The sequence below is a fragment of the Grampus griseus genome (genome assembly GCF_964374135.1).
Source record: "Grampus griseus genome assembly, chromosome: 6".
Classification (NCBI taxonomy): Eukaryota; Metazoa; Chordata; class Mammalia; order Artiodactyla; family Delphinidae; genus Grampus; species Grampus griseus.
Window position 1 is genome coordinate 36,499,551 of NC_139000.1, and position 27,382 is coordinate 36,526,932.

The following is a 27,382-nucleotide window of genomic DNA, read 5'->3' on the forward strand; positions in this document are numbered from 1 at the left end:
AAAAAGGCAGCACAGAACCAGCAAATACTTCATTGGAGACACACCAGACTCCACCTGCATCAACTCAGGATACCAGCCACCGCAGCCCCAGTCCCAGCCCCATCTGTCCTGCATCCCCCTCCCAGCACAGCCCAGCCCAGATCCTGCCTCTGGGAAGGAAGCCTGAGCCCAGAGTTGCTGAGCTGCTGGGAAGATCTGGAGACTCAGCTTCCCCAGGATGGACTCCGTTTCCTTAGGAACGACACCATGTCCTGAGAGGGCCTGGTCTCCCAGGGAAGGAATCCATGTCCTCAGGAGGGTTCCATACCCTGGGAAGGGCTCCACACCCCTGGGAGGGACTCCTTGGTCCTGAGGGGGCTCTGTGGCCCTGCACGAGCTCCAGTCCTGAAGATGCAGGAGGACTCCAGGCCCTCGGGAAGTGTGCCAGGCCCCTGAAAGAGTTCCGTGTCCTTAAGAAAGACTCCATGTCCTCAAGAAATACAACTTGTCTCTTATCCCTGGGAGGACTCCATGCTCCCAGGAAGAACCCAAGGAAGGGCTCTCTGCCCCGGGGAAGAGTTCACGTTCCCCAAGGGCAGCCCAAAGCCCCTCTCAGCTGGCACAGATGCTGCTGACAGTGGCCCCTCCCGGGCCCACAAGGCCCAGCTCCTCCTGCTCATTGATGCACAGCTGGTAACCGCAGCCCCGGGCCCGGGCTCCAGATGGGACCTGGTGGTCAGTCTTGGCACGAGGGGGCAGCAAGAAGCCCACACTGCCAGCGATGAGCATATGCCAAATGCTGTGAATGTAGAAGTAGTTGTCTCGAGTCTCCACAAAAGCATAGAGCAGGATGGCACTGCCCGCGATAAGGCTGCCTGGGCACAGGTAGAAAAGCCAGCGGCGCCACGTGGGCGGGTAGCAGTGCCGGCGGCGGACGCTGCGTACTGTCTGGGGGAGGCAGAGAAGTGGGGCTCAGGAACGCGAGGCCTTGGAACCCAAGCCACTGCTGGTCACTCTCAGGCTTCCCCTGAGCCCTGGTGGTGACCTGAAGGCATCTGCCAAGACTGGAGTGCAGCGCTGTGAGCAGCACAGTGATGACGACAGGGTCCCAGCCCACCTTAAACTGGGAACCAGATACCCAAGTCCCTGCACCCAAGTCCTGCTGGGACCTCCCCGCCCCCAGCCCTCCCAACCTTACCCAGGCTGTGGCCAAGATCCCCAGGGCAAAGAGACTGGGTCCAAGCAGGTTCCAGAGTCCATGCCGGTCAAGCTGCAGAGCCATGGACAGCAGCATAGCCCCCAGCAAGTACAGCACCTAGAGAAAGAGGTCTCCAGGGGCTGGGCCGGGATGGAGAGGCACTTGGCAATGCCCCCAGGAGAGATCGGGAAGTGGATTTCAAGTAGACTGTGGCTATGGTTGTCCCCCAGGGCCCACTCTGCACTGACCTGCTTGACCACAGGCTGTAAGCGAGCCATGGCAATGACAGTGACCCACACGGACATTAAAGAGCCCAGGAAGTCACAGAACTGCAGCACGTCGTAGTCCATGATGCAGAAAACCACAATGCCTGGCTGGTCACAGGCATGGTAGAACTGGAGGAAGAGAGGACAGGCATTGAGAGAACTTGCGGCAAAGGTCCAGGTCTACAAAACTGGAGAAAGAGGCCATAGGGGTGGCGTGCTGCTGTCAGAAAAGCGGAAGTCAGAGGGCACAGACTGAGCAGAACTGGGAAATGCCCAACTCCCCACCCCTGAGAAGAATGTGGTAGGGAGGCCCGGTCTGTGTCTTAGGCTGTACGTATCTGGCAGCCCTGAGCCTCGTCCTCACCTTCCTAATCTTCCTGCTTCTGGAATGTGCTGTGAGAGCACCAAGCCAAGGGATCCAGGTCTCTCAAGCTGAGGCCAATCCTTGCCTGTATCCCCTTGTGCTCGTGTGGGTCCCACCTGTAATCCTGGCCCAAGCTCTGAGGCTGGAATCTGGCCTCTTGGCCAATCCAGACCCCAAGCCCTGTCTGTTAGCTCAGACTCTGAGTCATGCTTCACCTTCAGACCTTGCACTAATTGGTCCTCTGCATCCTCTCCCACCCAATGCCATGGGGGAAGCGGGGGGGACGGTGAGAAAAAAGGCAGAGTCCCTAAAGCCAGGGAAAAGAGCATGGCACTTTACACCACGGGAAGAACACAGGAAAGGGACAGTGCTCACCTACCCTACACCGTGGGGAATACAGCAAAGAATAGGGTATTGAGCTTAAAGGTGGGGTGCAGGGGACACAGTGGAACTGGAACAAGCTATACTGGGCACCCCAATTAAGGAACCAAGCTCTGCCATCAGCCCTTGGGTCTGTGGTCGCAATCCCTGTGCCCCGCTGGATAATGCTATCAGGACCTCTGGCAGCCTGCATTCCCTTATTGTGAAAAGAGTGACCCAGGGATAACCTGAGTTCAAGTTTATTTTGTCTTGGAACATTTGCTGTCACCTTTCTTTGAACTTCTGTGTAGAATTTAGGTAATTTGAGTACTTACTGATGCTAAACACTAAGGCCATGGATGGTTTCAAGAATATCTGGTGCAGAGATGCAGGAACACGCTTCCTTCTATATCATGTGCCTTACGAGTCCACCCAAAGAAAATAGACTGGGCAAGGTCTCTGAAGACAAACAGCTCTGACCGAGAACAACCATCACAGTGGCATGCTCACTTCTCCCATCTCCCAGTATCGCCCCTGCTCCGTGTCAGGAAGAATGGGTTATTATGGTAATGAAAGCAGGGTTAAGAAAAATTACGAAGCTATAATGGGAAAGAAAAAGGTTTTGACCTATGTAAACTTGACCAAAATCTACTCATTGGAGCTGAGTTCGAGACACGCCAGCAGATTTTAGGGGATCAAAAAAGTCTCTTAAGATTCTGTGAATCAATCTGTTTGACCTCTGTCCCCTGTACTTTACCCCAGGTCCTCAGGGAGCCATGGCTACTGAGAGCACCTCTTGAGAGGAGAAACAACTCAGTGTAGTTGCCAGGATTGGGCTGAAATGCATCAGGCTGAACCGAAGCTGGGGCAGGAAGGCTGTGCTATACCATCCAAAGGCAGCCTTTGAAGTGGCTGGATCACTGACTGGAGGGATCCTTTAGGCACTACTTTCAGCCCACATCAGTTTCTTCATCATTCCATCAAAAGGCAACCCTAAGTCACAAGGGCTCTGAGCCCAAAAGAGAGACAGCCTTACAGACCTTAGTGAGACAGGTATCCAGGCCTCCAGAGGCACGGCTCTGGGTGTGGGTAGGGAGAGGGCAGGGACATCCAGCCCACAGCTGAGGAGATAGATAGCAGAGCAATATCACAGTTTCACTCACTGGCAGCAGTGGGGTCTCAGCAACTTCTGGGGAAAATGAAAATGGGAGAACCTAGTCTCCTGTTTGAATGAGTCAGAGCTGAGAACGAGAAGGTGGAGGCGAGGTCAGGAAGAAGAGTTCAGGGAAAAGGAGCACTATATCCCGAACTCATAGCACAAACCATGACACCCCAACCTCACTGAAACAGCAGCGACCTTAGGGAAAGCAGGTGGGAAACTGAAGCAGGTCTGCTGTGAAAGCTGACAGAAGCCAGCCCAGATGCAGAGCTGCCACCAACAGGATGGGAAAACAGACTCAAAAGTTTAGTCTTGAGAGACAAAGGATGAGAAAGAAATTGCTAATGTTTCTTTTGAACCTGTTGAAGATTTCATCCAGTCATTCAAATTGCAAAATGTGTAACTTCAACCAACAGAGGGGAAAGGGTGAATAACATCAGGGCAGGGACAAGCTAGGAGTTTAGAAAAAGAAAAATAAATGAAAAAGAAAACTCAGGGATATTAATTGACATTGGGAAACCTTGGGTTCGATTCCTTCGCATTTTAAACTGCCAAGTCTTAAACTTGTGTACCTATCCTCTTTCTTTCCCTTCACTTTGGAGGTAAAGAATGTTGTCCCTTCAGGAAGAGACTGCTCTGGAATTATCATGTTTTTTTGGTTTTTTGTTTTGTTTTGTTTTGTTTGCGGTACGCGGGCCTCTCCCTGTTGTGGCCTCTCCCATTGCAGAGCACAGGCTCCGGACGCGCAGGCTCAGTGGCCGTGGCTCACAGGCCCAGCCGCTCCATGGCATGTGGGATCTTCCCGGACCGGGGCACGAACCCGCGTCCCCTGCATCAGCAGGCGCACTCTCAACCACTGCGCCACCAGGGAAGCCCTATCATGTTTTAAGTGAGTATCCCAGGCTTTTCAGAGGGTTCATAAGTTTGGGGACATAAATCCCTCTTTTATATTATTAAATAGAGAAAATGAGTTCTTACTGGGAAACTTGGAGAGACTTTTCATGTGGGTCCATTTAATGTTTGAATATGCCTCAAAGGTTTATTTTTTAATTCTTTCTCTTATATGTGATTAATTGGGAACTAAATTGGTTCCTAAACAAATCAATATTTTGGCCTTTTTCTATTTCTCTACCTCCAAGACCGGATATACATACTACTGCTCACTAAATTACCCAATACTGTTTTATGATTTGGATTTTATTTTAAAGCATTAATTTTACCTTTCACACTTCACCAAGCAATTGTTTCATATGCCTGACTTTCAGGTATATAGAAGGAAATGCCCAAACACTTCTGAAGAGGGACTTGTAATAAATCTTTCAATCTCAGATAAGAGAGGATAAATACCAGCAGAAAAAAAGCAAAGCTGAATCACCTAACATTGAAGACACATCTAAGAAAATAATTAATTGAAGGTTTATTTCCTCCTAGGAATTTCTACATTGTTAAAAAGAGTGGGGAATAATGGAGAGATCGTCTCTGGAGTGGAGAGGTTTTGGGGGATATCATCTCTCTAATCTTCTATGTCTGATTATTCTACAAGTATACTAGAAGGTCAAAGAGATTAAGGTTGTAGAAAACCCTTAGGGGTAGAGTTAAATTAAAACTGCAGTGTGGGGACTTTCCTGGTGGTCCAGTGTGTAAGACTCCGTGCTCCCAATGCAGGGGACCTGGGTTCCATCCCTGGTCAGGCAATTAGATCCCACATACATGCCGCAACTAAGAAGTCCGCATGCTGCAACAAAGATCCCACGTGCCACAACTAAGGCCCGGTGCAGCCAAAATAAATCAATAAATATTAAAAAAAATAAAAATAAATAAAACTGCAGTGTGAGGTGACCAACACGATCTACATTTCACCAATCCTATCTGGCTACTGTCACTGCTGAATGTCCAAAAAAGCCATCAGTAAAGTCCATCATCGACTCCCTCCCGGGGCCCACTGTGCTAGGGAAACCCATCAACAACCTGTGGCAGCTTGCTTCATTGAAACTCCTCAACCCGGAGGAGACAGCATCTTGTCATCATATATTCTAGGCATATGTTTGTCTCTTCTGCCTGCAGTGCTTCAGCCTGCTTTACTATTCATGGAGCAGGAGCCATTATCGATTGCCATGGCACCCATTCAGCACCATCCTTAACCAGGACGCACAATTCATAGTAAATGAGGCAAAGCAAATTGCTCACCACCATAGATTTCACTGGTGTAACCATTTACCCATCACCTAGAAGCAACTGGCTCAACCGAAAGCTGGAGTGGGCTACTGAAGGCTGAGTTATAGTGGCACCTGGGAAACTCTACCCTGAAAGTCTGGAATACTCTCCTATATGTTTGGCACACAGTATGTGCCCAGTAAATTTTAGTCACCTTACAGTCATCTTATACTTTATGCCATGTATATTCATGGGAGAATATCCCCACACTAATAAACTTTCCCTTATGCAAAAAAAAAAAAATATATATATATATATATATTGCACTATTGTCTCACTGAAAATTGTGGACTAATTTTTACATTAGTATTCCTTTTGTCATCAGCAATAAAAAGACGTGGTGAAATAACACAAAAAGATTGGGAGATTTAAGAAAAGAAATTCAGACTACTAACTAGTTTCTATTAGTATAATCTAATTTGACACCTTCCTCAGCTTTGGACATTTCTTTACTTACAAGGTAATTTTGGAAAATTATACTAAGTTGTTTTTCTCTGTGGAATTTTATACTTTTATAACATAACTATACAGTTTGTCTAACGCTCCAAAACAGAGTATCCTGGCACTAGAGAATTTAAAATTGAAGATGCAAATATATTCAATCCATACAAAGATTAGGATATTTGTACTCGGGACAGAATGAAACTTCCTGCTGTTCTCTTATTTTCTGCTTCCGTTTCCTCTTGGAAACAGTCATGGGATTTTGCCAAGGGCCACTGAGAATTACTTGTGCTGGTGTGAGGAACAGAAGAGGTAATGAGGAGGTGGGCTTGCAGCCAGGATCTCAGCAATCGACAAGGAAGGCTGCAGGGGCCCCAGGATGTCAGCTCTGTCTGGGTCTTTGGGGATCCAATTATGAGGACTCCTCTAGCACTGTGAAGGACATGTGGCTTGAACTGTATGAGTCAGAGGTGCACAACCGCAATGTCTGATATATTTTCCCTGTGATTTCCTGTATTTGGTTTGGTTATATTTCCTGACCTTTTGATTGGCTCTTTTTATCTTTTAAGAATTTGAGAACTACTAAAGTGAGGTCGTTAGTATTTCTACATACTCCAGGACTTCTGAGAAACTGAAGTCAGGTTAGAAATGTATCAATGCACGCTCACTGCCCTATGCAAGGGGAACACTACAGCTCAGTGATTACATGAGAGGGATCTGGAGGCAGGCTGAGTGCGAAGTTTGGTTCTACCACTCACCTCAGGCCTTAGGCAAAGTATGTAAACTTTTCTCATCTGCAAAAAAGGGATAATAATAATAGCAATACCTATTATTGCAGTGCTATGGGGAGGATTCGATGAGCAGTGTGTGACACACAGCATGTATTCAGTAGATGTTGTTTTTCTGTTATAGTTATCTGAACTGTCGGCTACATACAAAATCAAGTGCTGGGTTTGTGGCTTGCTTTGTTTTGCTTTTTCTACTTATTTACATATTGCATTTTAAACTCCTGAAGAACAAAGCTACTGTCTGCTCCCAGGCCCTGGGTAGGAACTGACACACTACTCCCAGGTGTAGACTGTCCTGGATTTGAAGACAAGGAAGAAGACTGTCGCCTACCATGCTGGTGCTGATACCTGCAATATGAAAGATGGGTCCTTAAATGGAGACTGCTGAGGAATGAAATAAGTCTAAACTAAATAAAAAACAGGAAAGAGTGACAACAGGAAACCTGCCTATGAAAAATGAATCACAAGTAGCTCTACACTTTGGCACGTGTGGAAAAAGAACAGGAGTTAGAGCAGGACTTTAGGCAATACCTCAGAGCCAGTATCTTCTCCTTGATCATTTGCTTACTGCCTTATTTAAGAAAGTGGAAGTACTGTATGTGGTGCCAGGCACTTTCGACTCCCCCAGTGTTCCTACTAGGGGAAGGTCTTGTCTTTTCAGGATGATATGCCATCAAATCCAGAAGATAAGACGTCATCTGATACTGAACACCCTGAAGCCAATGCCCAGGATGCTTTGTGAAGTGCAGGAGAATGGATACGCTCTCCTCACACGCTCCAGGCTCCTGACACACTTAGGTGTTCTCACTAATTGTGAACCACATTAGATCTGCACATAACCAAGAGTGCGCTGGTGAAAGAGCTGTTGCTAGGGAATTTGGTGAGCAACAGTATAAAAAGGATCTTGAAACTAAAAAAAAGAGAGAGAGAGAAACAATGTTGACTATAAAAACAGAGTGGGGCATTGTCAGAGCAGGTCTAAAAAGGGGACCAGTCAAACAAAACTGAGGTGTGCTGTTCTCATGCAGCTTAAGTGGCCAAGGTCCTGCTACACAGCTCGGTTACAGCCCACTGTTCCTCACCTGTGGAGAAATAACCAGGGCCCTAGAACATGACTCAGTTTCAGGACATTTGCCCCCCACTTTCTCCTAGATGATAAGTAGGATTTTTGTAATTTGGATATATGTCTGATCTATTAATACTGGACAACAGAGAGGCATGTATTGGTTTTTGTTATATCCTTGTTGCTAAGACATGTGGAAAAGTCTGAATCCATCTAAGATGTTTGCAGTGCTCATAGGCAGGCACTGTACATCACAAGATACCAAGAGCCCAGGGATGAGATGGAAAGATCCCTAGATGTAGCATCTCAAGGGATTTGTGTAGACACAATTCCAAATTGTAGGTCAGAGTTTCTCAGCCAGTGTGTTGAGGTAAAGGTCCCCTCAGCCCTTAGAGTGGACAGGCAGGGTGCGGGTCGCTGGAGACCCCACACTGTCTCCAGTGACTGTTATCTTAAGTCGCAAACAGCCTTGCTCATATATCCCAATGTGCCTTATAAAAATTATCACGTTCGCATGCCATGATACGAAGCGGTCAGGAAGCACTGCTGTACAGTGAAGAGGAGACATTCTCATACCATGAAGGTGTAGACATCCCCAAACCCCGTGGTGGAAATGTACACTCTAACCCACCACCACGGATAAGGACTCGGTGAAAGACACAGACGCCACCGCATACCGTGGAGAAGAACATGGTGAAGGTGTAGACAGCCGCTTCCAGCACATATCGGCTCCGAATGGCCAGGACCACGGGGGGCAAAAACATGAGGTTGCTCAGGCAGAGCAGTAACGTGGACAGAAGCTGGAATCCGTAGGTGAGCGCATCCGCACTGTCGGTGCAGCCCCATCCCCGCCATCCTGCGGATGGGAGGGGCACAGGGTGTAAGAGGTGAGAAGGCAGCCCGGGCTTCAGCAGATACTGCCGCTGGTGGTCTCTGCTCAAGCCCGACGCCAAGGCCAGAGGAGGCTGGTCCCACCCCGACCTCGCCCCCACTCAAACCCGTCTACTGAGGCTGCCGCCTCCCTTCCGACCGCCCCGGGTGGGGTCCCTCGCCAGCCCAGCCGGCTCACCGGCCTTGCACTCGCAGGCCGCGTACAGGTAGTTGTGCGTGCGCAGCAGCTTGCACTGGCCGTAGGGCCCGCAGTCGTCCACGCACGGGGACAGGAAAGTGCGCAACCGCACCTCGGCCGTCGCGTTCCGGCACCTCACGAACCTGCGCACAAACTGCCAATCAACCGGGCCCGAGCGCAGCCGCGCCCCGCCCCGCCGCGCCCCGCCCCGCTCACCGAGGCCCCACCCCGCAGAGGGAGCGCAGGGTCAGGAACCAGGTCCCCGTCTGCGGGAACGGGATTCGCAGCCTGGCCACTCGGGAGGTGGCACTGACCGTGAGGAGGAAGCCGGCCAGGGACTCTGAGGGGAGAAGGGAGGAGTCAGTGTGGGGTCAGGACCTAAAGAACCCTCACCCGCCTGCCCCCAGTTTCCAGACGCCCTAGCCCATCCTTCCTCCATACCCACCCCCCTGCCCCCGACTTCCAGCCCCCACTCCTTCCCCGGTTCCTCACTCCACCTTTGGAACAAGTCATTGCTGCATCCCCCAGGCTCAAGGGCACCTCGTGAGTCAGGCATCCGAACACTGTCACATTTTCCTGGCGCAGGGAGCTCTGGGCAGGGCGGGTATAAAGATGAGGCGGCCACACCCTCTAAGTCCTCCCACCAGCACCCCCGCCAGACTCCTCCACCTCTTAACCCCTCCCCAGAAACCTCTCCAGGCCCTCACTGGACACCCCATTCCTGCAGGTGCTCTCCACACGGAAGCACCCTCCCCACCCCTCACCTCCTCCTTCTTACAACAAAAAAACGGAAACACCAGATCTTCCACAGCAGAGATCTTTCAAAGACTGATGAGAAGGCAAGGCCACTTCTGAGTCCTTTCTTTGGGAAGAATTGTTTAAATTCTGTCTAGGCAAGAGACAACACCCACTTTTTCAGTCCTATCTAGCTTGATGGGGGGAAGGGGAAGAGCACTGTTGCTGGATGTAGACACTAGTTGTAAACAAAGGTGATTGTAAGGTTCATCAGTCATCTTCACATCTTCACCTGGGCCTTGAAGGCGGGAGGCATGTTAAGAAATGCACTCTTCCTCAGGTGAAATAATTCTAGGTACTGAGCAGTGGTAATAGAACGCCTACGGGATTAAATGTAGCAAGCTGGCTGGGATTAAAAGAAACTGGATATCCACAGGAGTAAAGGGAAAGGGTTGTCTACAAGAATAAAGGTAACAGGATGCCTTAAGCTCACCTCATTCAAGAAGGATTTGAGGCAGCTTATTAAATACATATAACAGGATAAAATAAATACATGAGGGAAATTTACAAATCTGTCCCTAGATGTGGGCCATATATTTGCTGACTTCCAAGCAACCAAAGCAAGGAAGGAAACGTGAGTTACCACATTTGTGAGTCCACAAGATAAAAGTTAGAGTCTCAGGAGAAGCACTGCACCCAAAAGGGTGGTTCTCAGTTAAATTCACATCAAAGAAGCACTGTGTGCTGCCCCACCTCCTATCCTTAGCTGCAAGAGTGAATTTCATACAACTTGTTCATAACTTCCCTCAATGCAAGCCCAGGGCTATATGCCAAAGTATTTTTCAGCAAAAGCCATTCTGGTGGGAGCCAAAGAAAAAATGTTCTCTAGGTATGCAGTTCTCTGAGCCAAGTGTCCAGTTTTGATCCAAGGGAAAACATCAAAATACTTGAAAAGATCAGAGTAGGTGTGCCAATACACCTTTCAGAATAAATAGAACAGGCTGTCTGAGGTGTGCAGCAGTGTCATAGCATGCAGATGGCTGGAATGTAAGCAGATGCCTTTTAGAGAAAATAGACAAGAATGCAGAGAAAGACAGGGCAAAGCAGCAGGGGAGGTGGGCCTCTCCTCTCAGGATACTAAGGAAGAGTCAGTATGGGTGGGGCTGGTCTCTGACACAGGCTCTATAGTTTCAAGGTCAAATCAAGACTTCACTGTCATTGCCCAAAGGCATGGCGATAAGCAAACACAAAACATATACAGTCTTAGCCAGAACACAGAGAATTTGAGTATGAAAATAAGGAACATCTTGGGGTTGAAGAGTCAGCTCTGTCCTGACCAGGAGGATCACTAGAAAGTTCTGCGCCATGTCCCATAAAATACCACCTCAAGACAGACCAGGTCTCAGGTGGGTGATAGGAAAATGATCCCTGCCCCAGAGCTGAGGGATAGTAAAGTTAAAAGGGTTTTTGGCTGAGGGAACAGTAGATAATTAGATCAACGCCAACCCAAGACAGTTGCCAATGGCCTGACACAGGGTTCTGCCCTCGGCCCAGTCTTGTTCAGTGCTGAAAATAATGACTAAGAGGTTTAGAAGGCCAGCTTTTCAAGTGTGTGAATTACACAAAGCAGTGAAGATGCAAGGTCCAAACCAGTGTTAGGCAATGTCTCAAAGATGGACATAAATTCTTCCATTCAGGTTAAGAAGTGTGCTGCAAAAATATGAGATAGGTATTGGCAGCGGTTCACATGAACCAAGCTCAGGGCATGAAAATGTGCATGGTCCTTGGTTACAACTAGATAAACACATCAGTTAATGTGGATAAGGACTAGGAGGACATATACCAAAAAGCTAAGCAGTTGTGTTATGGAGGTGTCTTCCTCTATTTTCCGAAGCCTTTATATGTGATCCTATTATTTTTATAATAAAAAAGTATACAATTGTTTTGAAGCAAAAAAAGGAAGAAAAGGAAAAAGATCCAGAGGTCTTAGTCCACCACAAGCCTCAGGTGATCCCACAGTGTGAGGCAGCAGCTGAAAGAGGTAACTTGATCTCAGGCTGCACAAATGCTGCCTGCCACCCAGGTCAGACCACCTTGGATCACTTAGTTCAGAGGCATGATGACCAGACGTATGACCAGAGGAGACAGCAGAGGATGAGAAGTCTAAGATGCTGAGGCTGTTCAGCTTTGGCGAGGCTGAGAGGCATCCAAAGGGCTGTTAAAATTGGATAGGGATGCAACAAATGTACCACACCAATGCAAGACGTGAGTAATAGAGGACACTGTGTGGGGAAAGAGGGGAACTCTCTGTACTTTCCTCAATTTTCTGTAAGCCTAAAACTGCTCTGAAAAATGTCTATTAAAAAAAAAAAAAGGACGGGGTAGACTACTGGATATAGCTTCTGGGGCAAAACAAAGGTCAGTGGGTAAAAATCCATGGAGGCAGACTTTGATGGAATGCCAAGAATGCCTCTAGCAATCAGAGTGGCCTCAGAGGTGGTGAGCTCCCCATCACAGGAGATATGCGAAAAAAAGTAAACACCTGCCATAGAGAGAGGCCCTTAGTGAGTGGCAAGTAAGCCTATAAAACTGGGAAAATCCAGACCGCTCAGCTGCCCTGACTGACCCAGCCCATGTGTAGTAAATACTCAGGGCATGTTTGTTGACCAGAATTGGGCTGAGGCATGGTCTCTAACCATGAAAGGTGAAAGCAACCTAGACAGGCTTTCTGGAGGAGGTAAGGGCCCCTTCACCCCGACACCTTCCCCTTCGGGTTCCCCCAAAGGGCGACCTCCCCGCTCTCCACAAATAGTACCACGTTGAGCTGGAGCTCCAGGCTGAGGACGCCTCCGCTGTCCAGCACTGGCAGCAGCCTCAGGGCAAACACGGCTGGGCGTTCAGGGGGGAGGGCCACGCTGGGGCCAAAGAAGACGTAGAAGTGGACGGAGAAGGTGTCCAGCTCATTGCGCAGCGTCGGGCGCACCGGCCAGCAGTGCTCAGGTGGGGATGTGGCCCCGGGCCCCGCAGCAGGGGCCCCGAGGGATGACAGCTCTGGGGGCAGTGGCTGGTTGCCCAGTGACTGGGGCATGTTCATGGCAGCTCCGGGGACCAGGGCACGGGACAGGCTGGGCTGTGGGCACTCTGTGGGGCAGAGGAAATCAGAGCTGGGGCCTGCCGCCCTCACAGCCCTGCAGCCTCACCACATAACAAAGGGTGGGGAGGCTAAGAACTGGAATCGAACGTCCCTTTGGCGTCTGGCATCTAAGGTCACAGGACAGGGTCCAGGGGCTCCCTAGTGGTCACAGCTAATGGAATGTCATGTTGGAGGGACTCAAGGTCATCTCTCCCACCCCACGGGCAGTGAGGACACTGCTGAAACAGGTGATGGACCCTCTCACTGACTTGCAAGGGCTTTGGCAAGGACCATGTCCCAGAAGTCTTAGCTGTCCCCTGCCTACTCCAGGACACTGAGATTAAATCAAGGAGAGTAATGAGGTCCCTTAGTGAGCCCCAAGTCAGGTACCAAGAAAAGATCTGATGGTCTTCCAATGACTTGAAGCTCCAAGTGGGAGGGCTTTGGCGAGTAAAGGAGCCTGGGCTGGGCCGGGGAGGTCGTAGGCACGTGGCCGAGGACCAGTGAACACAGCCACTGTGCCTGCCTCCTCCCAGCCACAGAAGTCGGCACAAGCTGGGTGGCTGGCGCAGGTGTGGGGCTTCTGACCTTGCAACCGCACACACAGCTGGAAGCAGACGGTCCTGCCAGGGCCCCGGGATAGTGTCTCCACACGCACGTAGACCCAGTGCCCCCACGGGGGCAGTGCCAGCTCCAGCTGGCATACCGAGGCACCTCCACAGGCCACAGAGCTTGAGTTGTGCAGGGGTGGGGCCTTGGGACGTAGGCGCAGCGTCAGGGGGCAGGCGGATGCCCCGTGGCCCCCCACGCACACCAGCTGCGCTGAAACCCTGTAAGTGAAGCTGGGCACAAAGACCCTGGGCAGAGGGGAGGTTGGAGGTGAGAAAAGACAGGGTACAGAGAAGTGAGAGGGACACAGGATGAGGGAGACACTGGGAAGAAGGGAGGAGTAGGGGACAGAAAAACCGGAGGCCTTTTCGGGTCTTCCCCTCTGTGCTGGGAGAGGGGGAGGCAGGGGGTGGGAGCCACCCTGGGGCTCTGGGTAGCTCAGCAGTCCAGGCTGGCCAGAGGGAGAGGAAGATCAGCAGGTAGGCTAAGGCCGGGGAAGGAACATGGGAAGGGCCTGGTGTGGGGCAGTATTTGACTTACTTGTACAGGGCTGAGCGATTGTGGAGGGAGAGGGTCTGCTCAGAGGGTCGCCCAGGCACCAGCACAGCCACGTCCAACAAACGCCGGACGATCAGCTGCGGCTGAAGGAGGTACTGACACTCATCCTGGAGACCCTGGGACACAAGCAGGGGTGGCGGGAGGGGAGACAGCGAGGTGCTACTAAATGGCGGCGAACAGCCTGCTGAGGCGGAGGACAAACCTCCTCTGGCCCTCCTGCTTCTGGGGCTGTGACCGCAGTCCTCTAAGCTCTGGGTCCCTCCTAGGTCTGCAGGATCTGCTGGGATCCTCAGCATTGGCTGAGGTTTAGGGACTCAAAACTGGGCCCCTCCTGACAGTCAGGCCTTCCCTTCCCCACCTCCAGTAACCCCAACTCCTGAGCATTCCTGGACAGCCCCTCAAGGTAATTTCAAACCACCTCATTCCCCCACCAAGCCCTCAGGAACGTAGAACACTAGCACTCCAAGGGCACTAGAAAGCCCCTTAAAGGCTTCCAGTCCAAACCTCCCCGCTTCCCCCAACCGAATCTTTAATTTCCTTTATTCTCCACCTGCCCCTCCCAAGTGCTTGTCCAGCCTCTGCTTTAATACCCCCAGGGAAGAGCCACTCTGCCTCCCAAGGGACCTCCAGACTACAGGTAACTTGAGAAAAGGAACCTGGTCTTATTTTGTTCCCCCAGACACAGAGCCTAAAGTAAAGTGCACCCCTCACAGATGAATGTTTGCTGAATAAATGAATGAATAAGTGAATCAACCCAGCTAGGGGCAGCTCTGACCTGTACAAAGCCAAAGCCTATCTTCTGTCCCCCGACCACCGCTCTGCCTCAGGGGCCCACAGATACATCTGCTCCTTTTGCCTCAGTCTGGGTTTCCTCTGCCACTGGAGGAGAACCGCCACATCTCCCCGAGCTACTCTTCTGGATAAAATCCCTAACACTTCTCTACTTGGGAGGACACCACTCTGGCCCTGCAGCATCTCCAGTGAGGATGGGCCCATTAATTCCGGCTCCTCTTCTGTGGCATTTGCAGCTCTCTGGGCCCTCGATCCTAGCAGTTCAGGGGAGGGGGGCTCCTGATTAGGCTTCTCTCATCTTCTGGACAAACGGTCTTATGCTGGCCCAATAAACTAGAGGCCACTGTTCACTTATGTGGTTGTTCTGACCGAGACATACCATTAGCCTTGACCTGGGACAAGAATTCCAGGCTTTGACATCCCACTGAGTTCCATGCCACGGAAAAAGCCAGCCAAGGCTTGTTTGCTGACTTTTGTTTTGTTTTGTTTTGTCTGTTTGTTTGCTGACTTCTAGCAAAGCTCCACAAGGTTGGAAGGGGGCCTTGATGGATGCCAGGCTGGAATATCTCCTTACCCTCTGCCTGGAATTTTCCTGTACTTTTTGCATCACTGCACCCCCAATACCTAGCACACCACCTGGCACACACTAGGTGCTAGAAAATATCTGTTGAGTTAAAGAACAGGTGTCAAAAAGAGGTCCCTTCAGAGAGCTCCTGAACCCACCTCGTTGCACAGAGACCTCCATCTCTGATTTCCAAAGCAGATGTCCCTCATCTTTTGTGTCAAGCCCTAAGGACCAGAAATACTCTCACAAGTTATTTCATCAACCCCACCTCCTAACGTAGGAATCACCACCACAATAATCTTGTGGTGAATAAGCCCTAAGGGTGGAGACTCACACTCGGGAGACAGCCCCCGTCCTTACTATACAGTCCAGAGGGAAGAAACACTTTCTTCCACATTTTGCTTGCTGTTGCCCTAACTAAAAGATCAGTGGACATGACCTCTCTATTTAAGATGTGCTCCTTCCTTAAACTGTATAATGTGCATGTCTAGCACCTTCCTATTGTGCACGGGAGCATTCAGTCAGTGGAGACCAGGGAAGGTGCAGCAGGGACCTTCATCCCGTAATGCAACCACAGAAAGGGCAGCAGAAGTCAGGTTCTCAAGAGCTGCCAAGGCAGAAGCCAAGTGAGAAAATCCAAACTCAGTCAACGTCCGCGCTCTTGGAAGCAACAGAACCAAAGCAAGGGACCAGGGGACCAGGAGGGCCAAAAGTGAGAAGTGGAGTGAGAAGCAGTCTGAAAGAAGCTGGAGTGGAAGGCCTTAGATTGATTCCTAGACTGTCCTAGTATAGGTGGGCTGAGTTTCTTTAGTAAGGCCTGAGCCTCTGGGTGAGGCCTGCAGACTGAAGATGCCCAAAGATCTTGGCCTTCTCTGTGGGAATACTCCAGCACTCGGCACAGCTCCGGCCCACAGTTAGCTAGCACCAATCAACATGGAAGTAGGTGAGCACTGGAGAGATGGCAGGGGGCAAGAGTGGAAGCAGGGAGACCACTTAGGAGATTACTGTTTTGGCCCAGCAGACGACCAAGGGAAGGTGTGCTAAGAGTGGAAACAGACGTAGATGCATCCAGGGCATCCTTTAGAAGTAGAGTCAACAATACTTTTTCTTTATGGATTAGTTGTGGGGAAATAAGGGAAAAAGAAGAATCAAGTATGACACCTAAATTTGGGGCTTGAGCAACTGGTGAATGGCAGTGCCATTTACTGAGAAGAAGGTTAGAGAACAAAGAGGCTTAGACTGGGAGAAGTGAAATAGGAATTAAAGAGATTTTGACTTGAGGCTTTGTTTGGATATGTACTTGCTAAGTTTGAGACTGGTCTTAGACAACCAATCAGAGATGTCAAGGAAGTCACTGGATATAAAGTCTGAGATTCAAAGAAATTTGAACTCACTTAATACACCTGGAAGACATGAACTTATAGGTGGTATTTAAAACTGTTGTGCTGGAGACACCTAGCAAGAGAATGAAGAAATAAAAAGGAGTTGTCCCAGGACCAAGCTTTGGGGTACCACATGTGAAGAGATCAAGCAGAGGAGAAGCCAGGAAAGGAGACAGAGGAGTGGGCGGTGGGCAGGAGGAAAACTGGACAGTTCTGTAAAGTCACAAAGGACAAGCGGAGAAAATGTTTCAAGAAGGAAAGAGTAATATAAGGAACTAGGTAACAGCTAGTTACTAGTCAGCTCTGGAGAGGAAACGTGGGGACTGAAAGGGGACAAAGGGAAGAGGAGGACTTACTTTTCACTGTATGCCTTTTGTACCTTTCGAATGTTGTACCGGGTGCATATATTACCTATTTGAAATACAAATAAAATAATTTAGAAGGAGGAAGAAGAACAGAAGGAAGACTGTTAGCAGATCTGAGCCACTTCAGTTGAGATACTGAGCCACACTTGGTCCTAGCGGGTGGATTCAACTGAATCCTCTCTTCTGTACAATCTGCTCCTTTTCTTTCCTTATTGTTGTTTTCATTCTTTTATCTGCTTTCACTTACTTTCAAATCTTGGAGCTGGGGAGAGGAAGCATTCAAGGAGAACTGTGCCCCAGATATTTGGAGAACTTCCCCTAATAAGCCATTTGCGTGCCAGATGTGACCCACAAGCCAAAGGGCAGCCCTTCAGGGCAGACTGGCAGCTGGACACCACAGGAGGAACACATGCGCCATACAGGAAAGGTAAGGAGATAGAGGGCACAGGTCAAGACAGAAGTGGCTGACAGAAAAGAAGGAGAAAAGGAAAGGAGGAGAAATGAGATCAGCTTTGGAAACATGAGTTTGAGAAGATGGCAGAAGGGCAACAAAAATTTGCCCAGCCCCCACCATGTGCCAGGCTCTGTGCTGGGCGCTAGGAGTACAGTAGTGAATAATACAGAGGCCAGCAGAAGTGTGGGACCACAGCCCAGGAGAGTGGCCTGGACCAGATTAGTCACTTCCCTTTTACAACCTCTTAAGGCTCCCTATCACTCTCGGGATAAAGTTCAAACTTCTAGGCCCTTCCTGATCTGGCCTCTGTTCACCCCTCCAGCTCCCTCACTCACCCCAATGCCTGCCCCACACTGAACCACTTCAGTTCTCCCTTCTAAGCTTTAGCCCATGCTACTCCCACCACCTGGAATGCCCTTCCCTGCTTCCTCAACAGCAGGTCTCACTTCCTAACAGTTTCCTAAAACCAACTCCCCACCACACTACCAAGCTGAGTTATCCACCTCTCCTTTGTCCTCTTAAAATACCTCCTGTATCTCACTAGTATACATCTTATTTATCTGTGTCCCTAGCACCCAACCCAAGGCCTGGGACAAAGCAGGTGCTCACAGACTAAGGTCTAAAGGGAGGCCTGAACGCGTCCCCAAAGCTGAGGAACAGTGCTGCCTTCTTAGGCTGGGACCGTTCAGTCCCCACCCAAGGATATCCCTGAACCCACAATAACTTCCTGTGTTGGCCAAGCCTTATGGGAAGTCAGGACGATGGGACGAGGACGAGGCAAGCAGAGAAGACGGAGCCCTGGAGGAATGCTCTGGACAACCCAGCCATAGGCTTGATTCTAGGGAATTAACCAGAGAACTTAAGAAGCCCTACAGGCCCATGTAAGATTCCAGAAGATAATCAAATTCTTAGAGGAAACACAAAGAAGATCTCACCCCCCAACCTCTAGAACAGGCCTGACTGGAGAGCTCCATCTCTCATGGGGTCCACACACGGCTGCCAGTCACAGGGTAACTGCACCCTCTTCTCTCTAATCTCACCACACCCCAGGGATCTCTACAGGGTAGGGCTCCAGCTTGCAGTGCCAAGTTCCCCAGGCCCCACTCGCTACATCTAGATGCAATTGGGCACGTCAAGCCTGGTTCTGACCTCTCCTAACCAGGCTTCAGCTCCCATAATCCCAGCCCAGGCCTAGGCGCCAGATTCCTCCTGCTCAGTCAGAAAGGTTGTTGGATAACTACAGCAGGGCTTCAGAAAGATTTTCTCTTCTCACAAAGAGAGTCAAGAATCAGAGCTGGGACCAGGAACAGGCTCTTTGGGATTTGGCCAAAGACCTAAGAAGACATTCCTCCTAATAGAAGAACACTTGGTTCGGATGGGAGTCAAGAACCTAGAACCCAGAGCCACTTCCGGGCAAGTTCGCAACATGCTCTCACCCAGAGGGCTCCCAGGCCTGCAGAGGAGGTTCTCCCGTACATCACTCTCAGGAAAAACTGGCCTATCACTGAGGCCTCGAGATGCTCCCTCAGCCTGAGTTCCCTTCTCTGACAACAGCAGTGCCCATACACTTGTCCCTGTGTAATTCTCAGCTCATTCAAAAGCATTATAACACCTCTGAATGCTGGGCCTCAGCAGGAGGAGGAGAGGGGAGTCTGACACAGTCCGGGGCCCCTGCCCTCAAGGAACTCACCCTGGAGAGAGATGGCCAGGTCAAATCCTCACCTGACTGGGAATTTCTGCCTCTCCCAATTCTCAGTGGCCAAACCCTACTCACTTTCTTGTTCTTCATGTCCTGTTCTTTAAATCCTGCTCAGCTCACGCTTGGCCCTTTGCCGTTACCACTGACCCCACACCCATGGCCATCCCACTCTGACATGGCCACCGCATCCCACCCCCCTTCCCACCAGTGGACAGGAGCAAGAAACCTTCAGGTCCTCTCACAGTAATGAAGAGGTCTAGCCTGCCCAGTGCCTGGGAGTGGCAGGAAAACTCTGCAGCATTTCCTTCCCCTCCAAACCAGAATGGAGAAGCAGCCTGACCTCAAACCTACAACACTGGAGACTTTAACAAACTCTGCTCTATGAAATCAGTGCCGATGTTTGGGGGAAAGAGCGTCAACAATCAGGTTGGACGCCAGGCGCCCAAAGCCGCTTCTTAACAGGAAGGGGCTTCCCTGCCCCCGAGTATTCTCTAAACATCTTCCATAAGGTGTCAGGAGCTAAAATTATGATAGAAGAGGAACGTATACTCCCAAATGGACTAACGACTGGGCTAAAGCCTACAAGAGTCTGCGGGGCTATCACCAACCAAGACGTAGAACAAGACTAGTCTTGACCCACCAGGTGACCTGCTGACCTCTAGCTATGCCCCACGCCAGCCACCCTTATGCTGTTGCCCACCCTGGCACAAGGGTGGTGTGCCAGGTAGCCCAGAGATGGAGAAGCAGCTCTGGCCCCTCCTACCCTGGACAGTATCAACCCACCTTGACAGAGATGTGGCCGTGGGTCCGGGGCAGGTGGGCAGCCAAGAACCAGTCCCCAGGTAAGGGGCTGCTGACGTTAAAGATGCCAGAGGTGCGGTTGGGCAGTGTCCAGCTGAGAGTCAGTGAGAAAACCCCAGGCACAGCCGTATCCCCTGGAAAGTGTGTGTGCAGGGGATTGATGACAGGGGGTGCCCCAGAACGGAAATACCTGGGGGACCAGAATGAAGAGAAGAGGAAAGCAGGCAATGGGGTGGGACATGGAAAACGGGGGAAAGAAAGGAGAACTGTCATTTATCGCCAGTAAAACAAGTGGATTCCCTATACCGACCCACACAACAAAGTGGTTCCAGGTCAGGGGTCAGAACATAAGGGGCAAAAGATCAGCTCGGGCGCTCAAACAGTCATACAGTAGCCAGGAATGGTCAGGAGGCAGAGGTCTTGGCCCTCAGCCAGTCACACTTCAATCCGGACAAGGGTCAGGGGTCAGGGTCAGGAGGTCAGCTGACCTCCTGAACTCGCATTTTCATTTGGAAAGTGGCCTGGGGTTGGAAGCGGGGGTCAGGAGGTTAACTCAGACGCTCACACAGTCACACTTTGGTCTGGGCAGTGGTCCCCAAAGGTTCCCCCCTGCTCTTTGAAGATGATGAGGTTCCACACGGCCAGGAATGTGTCTTCGGGAACATGGAAGTGGAAGAGCTCGGTGCTGGCGAAGGAGCGGAAGGGACTCAGCTTGCGGGGTGAGCAGGTGGAGTAGTCAGTCAGGAAGAGGCCTCCTGGGGAGCAGGCGGAAGAGAAAGGAGCAAAGTAGGGCAGGCCATTCCCAGCAAGCCCCAGGCACACCAAGCTGCCTCACCCACAGCACCGACTCAGCAAAGGTTCTCCTCTGCCCGGGAACTGGGTCTCATGCTGCCCTTGCCATCATTTGCTTTCAACCTTACAGTGACCTTGGGAAAAATGACCTCTCTTTACAGATAAGGAAACTGAGGCTTAACGCTAGACCAAACTGAGGATTCAAACCTTGATCTGTCTAAATGCAAAACCAGGACCCTCTTGAGGACCCCACAGCTGCCCCTCACTTAGGAGCCATTGTTCTCCTCTTACCAAGCCTAACAAAACAGCTGTGGATGGTGCACACGCGTGCGTGCGTGTACACGCGTTTGTGTGCGTGTGTGCGTGTGTGTGTGTGTGTGTGTGTGTGCTGGCATGGACCCTTAGGCTACTGAGCAGCCTGGAACTCCACCTGTGGGCTTGGGAGTCAGCATGGAACTGTGAAACTGCCTTGTTTATTTTCTTCCCCTTTCTGTTCCCCTGTGGTCAGGAGCAATAAAAACTCTCAGAAGCTTCACAAGAGCTGTCTGTATACTGGCTCAGGGCGGCAGAGGGGAGGGGAAAATGTGGTGAGGCTGCAAGGGGCCTGCTTGGGTGGCAGAGGCAAGGACAGGAGCTGGCAGGCCACCACAAGAGCCCCAGGGAGAGGAGGAAAGGAGAGCCAGCAGGGCCTCTGGGATTCAGAAGGAGGGGCTGGGGGCGCTTCCTGGAGGGAGGCCCAGTGAGGCAGTCAACTGGTAAGCCAGTGGAATCTCAAACTACCTGGGAATATTCATATCCAGACGAGGCTGGGGTGGGAAGTGGGGAGAAAGTGGCCCTCTGTAGCTGAAATGCCAAGATACCTGATCATGGCTGTTAGGAGCAGAGCCCAGTGAGCAGGAAAGTCTGGTGTAAGCAGCTACCAAGCAAACACATAGGGACCAGGACTGCTGTAACAATGCAAAGAACCCAGCGGCTCAGCTGGATAGAAGAGGGCCCCAAATGACAGGCAAAGCTCTGGGGAATCTGACTGTTTTGGAGACTTAAGACCAGCCCCAGCGAAGCCCAGAAGGATGCCCCCCAGGACAGATGAGAAGGTTGGGAACTCAAGCAGCTTCAGGACAAGAGTAGGGGCAGTGGGTAGGGGAGACCTTGAAGCAGAGTTTTTAGCCCAGTAGGAAATACCCACAGGCCTTGCCTATTCTGACAGTTTCCCCCTCTGGAGATGGGAGATGTAACTCCAAAAATGAGGCATTTGAAATAACAGAGAAAGAAGCATCTGGAAAAGGAGGCTGCTGAAGGAGGGAACACAGATCAAGGTTGGCCCTACTGAACTTCAGCAACCTTGAGTCACCCTGCAGAGAGCCGTCCTATATAGGTGGAGGTCACTAGTCCCAGACTGGCCTGTGCTCTTCAAAAGCCACGGTTATACCCAAGGACTAGTCTGTGCAGTTCAGGCCACATGGTCACTCTCAACAAGGAAGACCTGCCACCTTGCAAGCTGAGCACTGCTCAGGAACCAGAGAGGCTCACAGAGCAGCACTCACAGGGCAGTGGTGATGTATCAGAGAGGGATGAAGGGAAATGAACCAAGAGATGGGGAAGAAAGGTTTCCTAGGAGCCCTGGCTGTGACAACTGGGAGGCAGAAAGCTAAGAGCTGAATGGCCTGGATACTATTGTTACAGGGAAGCAGAGCACTGGAGTACCCCCTGCTGGAATTAGGGAAGGGCTCCTCCTCCTCCTCCTCAAAGCTGGTACCAGGTATGGGTCATCAGACGGGTCATTGTTTCTGTTAGAAGAAATGCTGGCCAGGCCCCCAGTGCAGATTCTCAGAGAGCTGGTGATGAAAGCAGCTAATGACCTTTAGGAAACAATAGACAGAGGCGCATAAAGAGCCCTGTGATTAAAGGAACATGGCATGGCCTGGAGAACTGGGGGACTAGTTAAGCCACCCTGAAGTGGCTAGGGGCTACAGAGGTCACAGAATAGCCTGGTGGGAAAAGGGAGTAAAAAGAAGCTGGGGATGCTGGGAGGAGCCTAGAGGGCAGATGTTTGAGAAAGCGTCCACAGCCCCATTCACTCCAAGCTTTGGTTTTGGGTTTCACCAGGACCTACAGAGCTGTGTCCCAGAGGAAGCACAAGTAAGGCCCTAACCAAGCTCAGATGAACCTGCCTTGGATGCGCCAGTGCTTCCAGATGAGGCTAGAGTGATTCTCCATCACCACCTGAAACACACACACACACACACGCACGCACGCACGCACGCACGCACGCATACACACACACGGGCTAAGGTTGGCCCTTCTAGTGACAGCACTCAGTAGAACAAAAGGCTATTTCCTGTAATGGCAAGGCATGCCTGGGTTATGCAACTGCAGTCAGACAAGCCCAAGGAAAAGACCCAAGGATTTGTTGAGACCGACTGTGCCATCGTGGTCCTGTGACAGTGCTAGTCTCTCCTCAGGCGAAACGTCTCATCACCACCAGGTCACAGAGCACCCCTCCAGGCCAGTGACTAGTAACAGCACTCAGGGCAGCCCTGCCTGCTGTGGGACCTAGTCAGTGCTCATTTCCACCTTCATTATAATCCTCCCAAAGCACCTGAAACTGCTTCTGGGCAATCATGCTTTAATCCACATCTTTCAGCTTTCTACAGCTCTGTGGCTGTCAATCACCCTCCTCTTAGTCATCCCAGTGTCTGCTCAATGGGCTCATGAACAAAGATGCTGGGGTGGCAGGGATAGAAGTTATGAATTGGGCTTGACAGAATGGACTCCCCCTCACCTAAATTGAAAAACTGACCTGCCTCTGCCTTTGTTGGGTGCCCGATCTGCCAGCAGCAGTAATCAACACTGAGCAGTAACCAACACTGAGCCCCTCAAGGAACCTGGCTGGGGGCAGATGGATTACTCATGTATGTTGTGGGAGGCATCCAACACTGCCTCCAACCGGGAACTATCCACTTGGAGGTGACACTTCAGTGATCTGTCTGCAGGAGGGGCAAGAAGAGCTAAAGAGGAACATGCATGGGCCACATGTACCTCCCCCTCACACAGTAACATAGGCACTAAGGACACACAGGCTTACATGCACACAACAGACACGCACCTACACTTACCAACACACAAGCATATACACACTGCACATGCCCAGCATTCCCACAGATCCCTCAGGTACACACACAGACGCATAAGTGCCCAGATACCAGTGTGCATCCACACAGAGCTTGCACATCTCTGCAGGAGCAGTGACCTTTGGCGTGCATTGATTTCCTCAAGCTTGTACCCTGAACCAGGGCCCCAGAGCTCACTGAAACGCAGCCCCTCCACCCCCAGCTGCTCTGCTACTTGTTATTGCCAAAGACTTCCTCAGGCACATCCCCATCACCTCTAGAGTGCCACCCGCCAGAGATGGCTGGGGGTTGGGGCCATGATGACTCTTTATTATGGGGCCATCTTTACAGCACATATCCTATGGCCAGGACCCCCTCCTCCTCCCACATTCCACCCATTAGGAAGTTGGGTATCTCCCTCTCCTGTCCGAGTCACTTCCTCACTGGATGGTGGCCCTGGGCTGACAACTGACAAGTAAGGAGGGTTTGTGGATGAAGCCCCCTTGTGGGAAGACAGGGGAGAGGACAGGTTGTGCTTTGAGCCTTTCTGCACTTGGATCTGTTTTCCTATTGGGCATATATTGCAATGAAAAAAAAAACAGAAACAAAAACAAAAAACACCAGTATAGGATAGGAATGAGGAAATCTTTTTCTAGTCCCACACTGCCACTGACAAGCTGTATGATCTTGGGCAAATTGATCTCTTGCTGAGTCTCAGTTTCCCCAACTGTAAAATAGTCTCTGAGTTTCAACCCTGCTTTAAAAGTGTCAGGAATTATTCCTAAGCAAATCAAGCTTATTTGGAATGAAACTCGTTATAAGAAGAAAACTCATTATAATGGCAACTAACCCATGTCCATGTTTTTTTGTTATTTGCTACATGTTATTTTCAAAACTGCTTTCTTAACCCTGTTTTAAGGCATGCCCAGTTCCTCAAAGGTTTAGGCCAGATCTTCCCACACTGGACTAGAGGCTCTCTGCTGGGGGACTATGTCTCCCCCACCAAACTTCATGAGCAGGTGCAAAGCACTCAAGACTTTCTTGGAAAAGCAAGAGTCAGAGTGGAGTCCGGATGGACCCCAAGAAAGGAAACCTTGCAGTCTCTGTCAGCCACCTGCTGAGCCTCAAGCCCACAGCTACCACTCTTCTAACCCTGCCAATTCCTCTCAATTATGCAAGACTTATTTCTCTCCACTTCTTCCCCAGTGATCTAGTTGCCCAGGTCCCACCTCTCCTGAATCCCTCCAGTCCACCCCTCCCTGCCAGAACCCCATCCCTGCCTCGGTCTTTCCTGCTTCTGCACTCACCAGCCCCTGGGCCAAGGACGGACAACAGCAACAGCAGCAGTAAGGCTGACGGCAGCTGGAGCCCAGACCTGAGTCGAGGCTGGGAGAGGGGCAGGGTATGAAAGAGAGGGCTGGGTAGTGGGAGAGACCTGGGTAAACACAGAGATGAGGGCAAAGACTGGGATAAAGAGTTGGGCTGGGCTGGGCACTGGGACTTATGCAAGGGTAGGGGATGTGATGGAAGAAGGGACTGTGATGGGGACTGGAGGAGGGGCAGGGGTTGGACCCCGGGCTTAAGCAAATTTTGAGAATGAGTCTGGGACAAGGGCTGGGCTGGGATTTGGGAAAGGAGGTTAAACAGGGGCAGGCGCTGGGATGGGGGCCAGGCCAGGGACTGGAGTGGGGGCCTGAGCTGGGACCCGGATTTGGGCATGCGCTGGGACCCAGGCCGTAGCTGGAACCTATGTGGAAAGCGGGGCGAGGGCGGGGTCGGGGGCCAAGGCCCGAATCTGGATAGGAAAAGGGGCCGGGACAAGGACTGGGCCATGGCCCGGGGCAGGGGCGGGGCCGGACAGGCCAGCGCGGGCGCTCGCAGAGCTGACCCGCGGCTCCGCTCCCACCCCCGGGGGGTGACCTCCGGTGTCCTCGCGGGCCCGGGGCCGGGGTCGAGCCTGCTGGGGCCAGGCCGGGGACCTGGGTAGGAGTTCAGGTCTGGGCGACTCCGGGCTGCGCTGGACGGGCGATAACCAGGCCCCGCGGCGGCGGCCTCTGCCTGACGTCGTATGACGCTCCGCCCCCCGATTAGCTCGATTGGTCCTTCTCACTAAAGCCCGCCCCCGGCCCTATTCTATTGGTCTCTAACTTGGCCCTGCTGGGCTCGACGACAGACTCCGCCCCAGCTGCAGCTACCAGAGTCCCCGCCTTTTTCTCCCCAACCGCGGAGCCCAGATGCGCCCATCAGATTCTCACAGCCCCCACTGACCACCCCACAGACATCTCATAGGAACCCTACAGAGACCTTCATAAACCCAGACACTCACGGCCGTCCCCTCAGATACCTGCAGACCCTACCCAGAGACCCTCACAGAGTCTTACAAAGATCCCGCAAAACCGCTCACAGAGATCCGGCAAAACCCCATTGAAAGAAGTGACCCGGGCTTCCCTGGTGGCGCAGTGGTTGAGAGTCCGCCTGCCGATGCAGGGGACGCGGGTTCGTGCCCCGGTCTGGGAAGATCCCACATGCCGCGGAGCGGCTAGGCCCGTGAGCCATGGCTGCTGAGCCTGCGCGTCCGGAGCCTGTACTCCGCAACGGGAGAGGCCACAACAGTGAGAGGCCCGCGTACCGCAAAAAAAAAAAAAAAAGGTGACCCTCTAGGTTTGTCCCCTCCGTGTCAAATGCAGACCCCTTAGGAGACCTCACTCACCGAGGAGGTGACCAGACTGCTGTTGCCACGGAGACTACTAGGCGTTCCGGTTGCCCTGGTGACGGATCCTCCACTCCCGGCCAGGGTTCCAGAGGCTTCAGTCAAGGCCCTTCCTCATCGGCCCTGGATCCTCTCGTCCCTCCCCCCCCACCCTTCTTCAGAACTGGCCAGAGCTCCTTTGCGATTTTCTGCAGGTGTCCAAGTCCCCTCCTCAAGTTGTGACTTGCAGGCAAGGCCTCTCAGCACACAGCGCCTGCAGCCAGGGCTCGTCCACAACCACAAGCGCCTTCTCTCCCTCGGGGCCAATACTTCCCTTCCCCGCTTAACACAAGATCCTGACCTAAGGACTTGTAACAGCTGAGACAAAGCCCAGAGGTATGTAGTCTCTCAAAAGGCCCCTCTTCCAAATCCTCGTTCCATTCCCTCCTAACACCTTCCTGTCCCTTCCCACCTCAGTCCAACCCCTTCCCATTCTCTACTTTTCATCCTTATCCTCTCCCTCCCCTATGTTTCTCCACTCAGTTCCCTCCTCCTCTTTTCCCTTTCCTCTCCTCCCATCCTCTGGTTCTTCACCCTCAGGCCCCTTTATCCACTTGCTGAATGTCTGGCCATCTTCCTCCCCATCATCCTACTCACCCTCTGCTTTCTGACACACACTTCCCCTTTGGAAAGGCCCTGATGAGTTTAAGAAACGATAAATATAGTATTTCTGGAGCATGGACAAAGGTAGAGACCAGGGGAAGGTAAGGCTGGAAATCCTTAGGCAGTGTTGCAAA

At 51.5% G+C, this 27,382-nt stretch overlaps 1 protein-coding gene across 3 annotated transcripts; it reads right to left on the reverse strand.

The window, feature by feature from the left end:
* Positions 1 to 292: 292 nt before the first annotated feature.
* On the reverse strand, positions 293 to 25,950 carry TMEM8B (transmembrane protein 8B; the record flags this gene model as incomplete). 3 transcript variants are annotated; one of them, XM_082656455.1, is made up of 14 exons in its annotated part: positions 293 to 927; positions 1,178 to 1,294; positions 1,426 to 1,572; positions 8,510 to 8,688; positions 8,902 to 9,044; positions 9,118 to 9,241; positions 9,399 to 9,492; positions 12,452 to 12,777; positions 13,358 to 13,626; positions 13,919 to 14,052; positions 19,977 to 20,184; positions 20,560 to 20,749; positions 25,204 to 25,331; positions 25,876 to 25,950. In XM_082656455.1, the coding sequence occupies 8 exons, from the start codon at positions 12,728 to 12,730 to the stop codon at positions 592 to 594; spliced, it is 1,419 nt and encodes a 472-aa protein (XP_082512581.1). In that variant the 3' UTR covers positions 293 to 591. The 3 variants fall into 3 exon arrangements, with proteins under 3 accessions (XP_082512581.1, XP_082512582.1, XP_082512580.1); XM_082656456.1 differs by having other exon boundaries at positions 25,204 to 25,282; positions 25,785 to 25,905; XM_082656454.1 differs by lacking the exon at positions 25,876 to 25,950 and having other exon boundaries at positions 25,204 to 25,729.
* Positions 25,951 to 27,382: the final 1,432 nt, after the last annotated feature.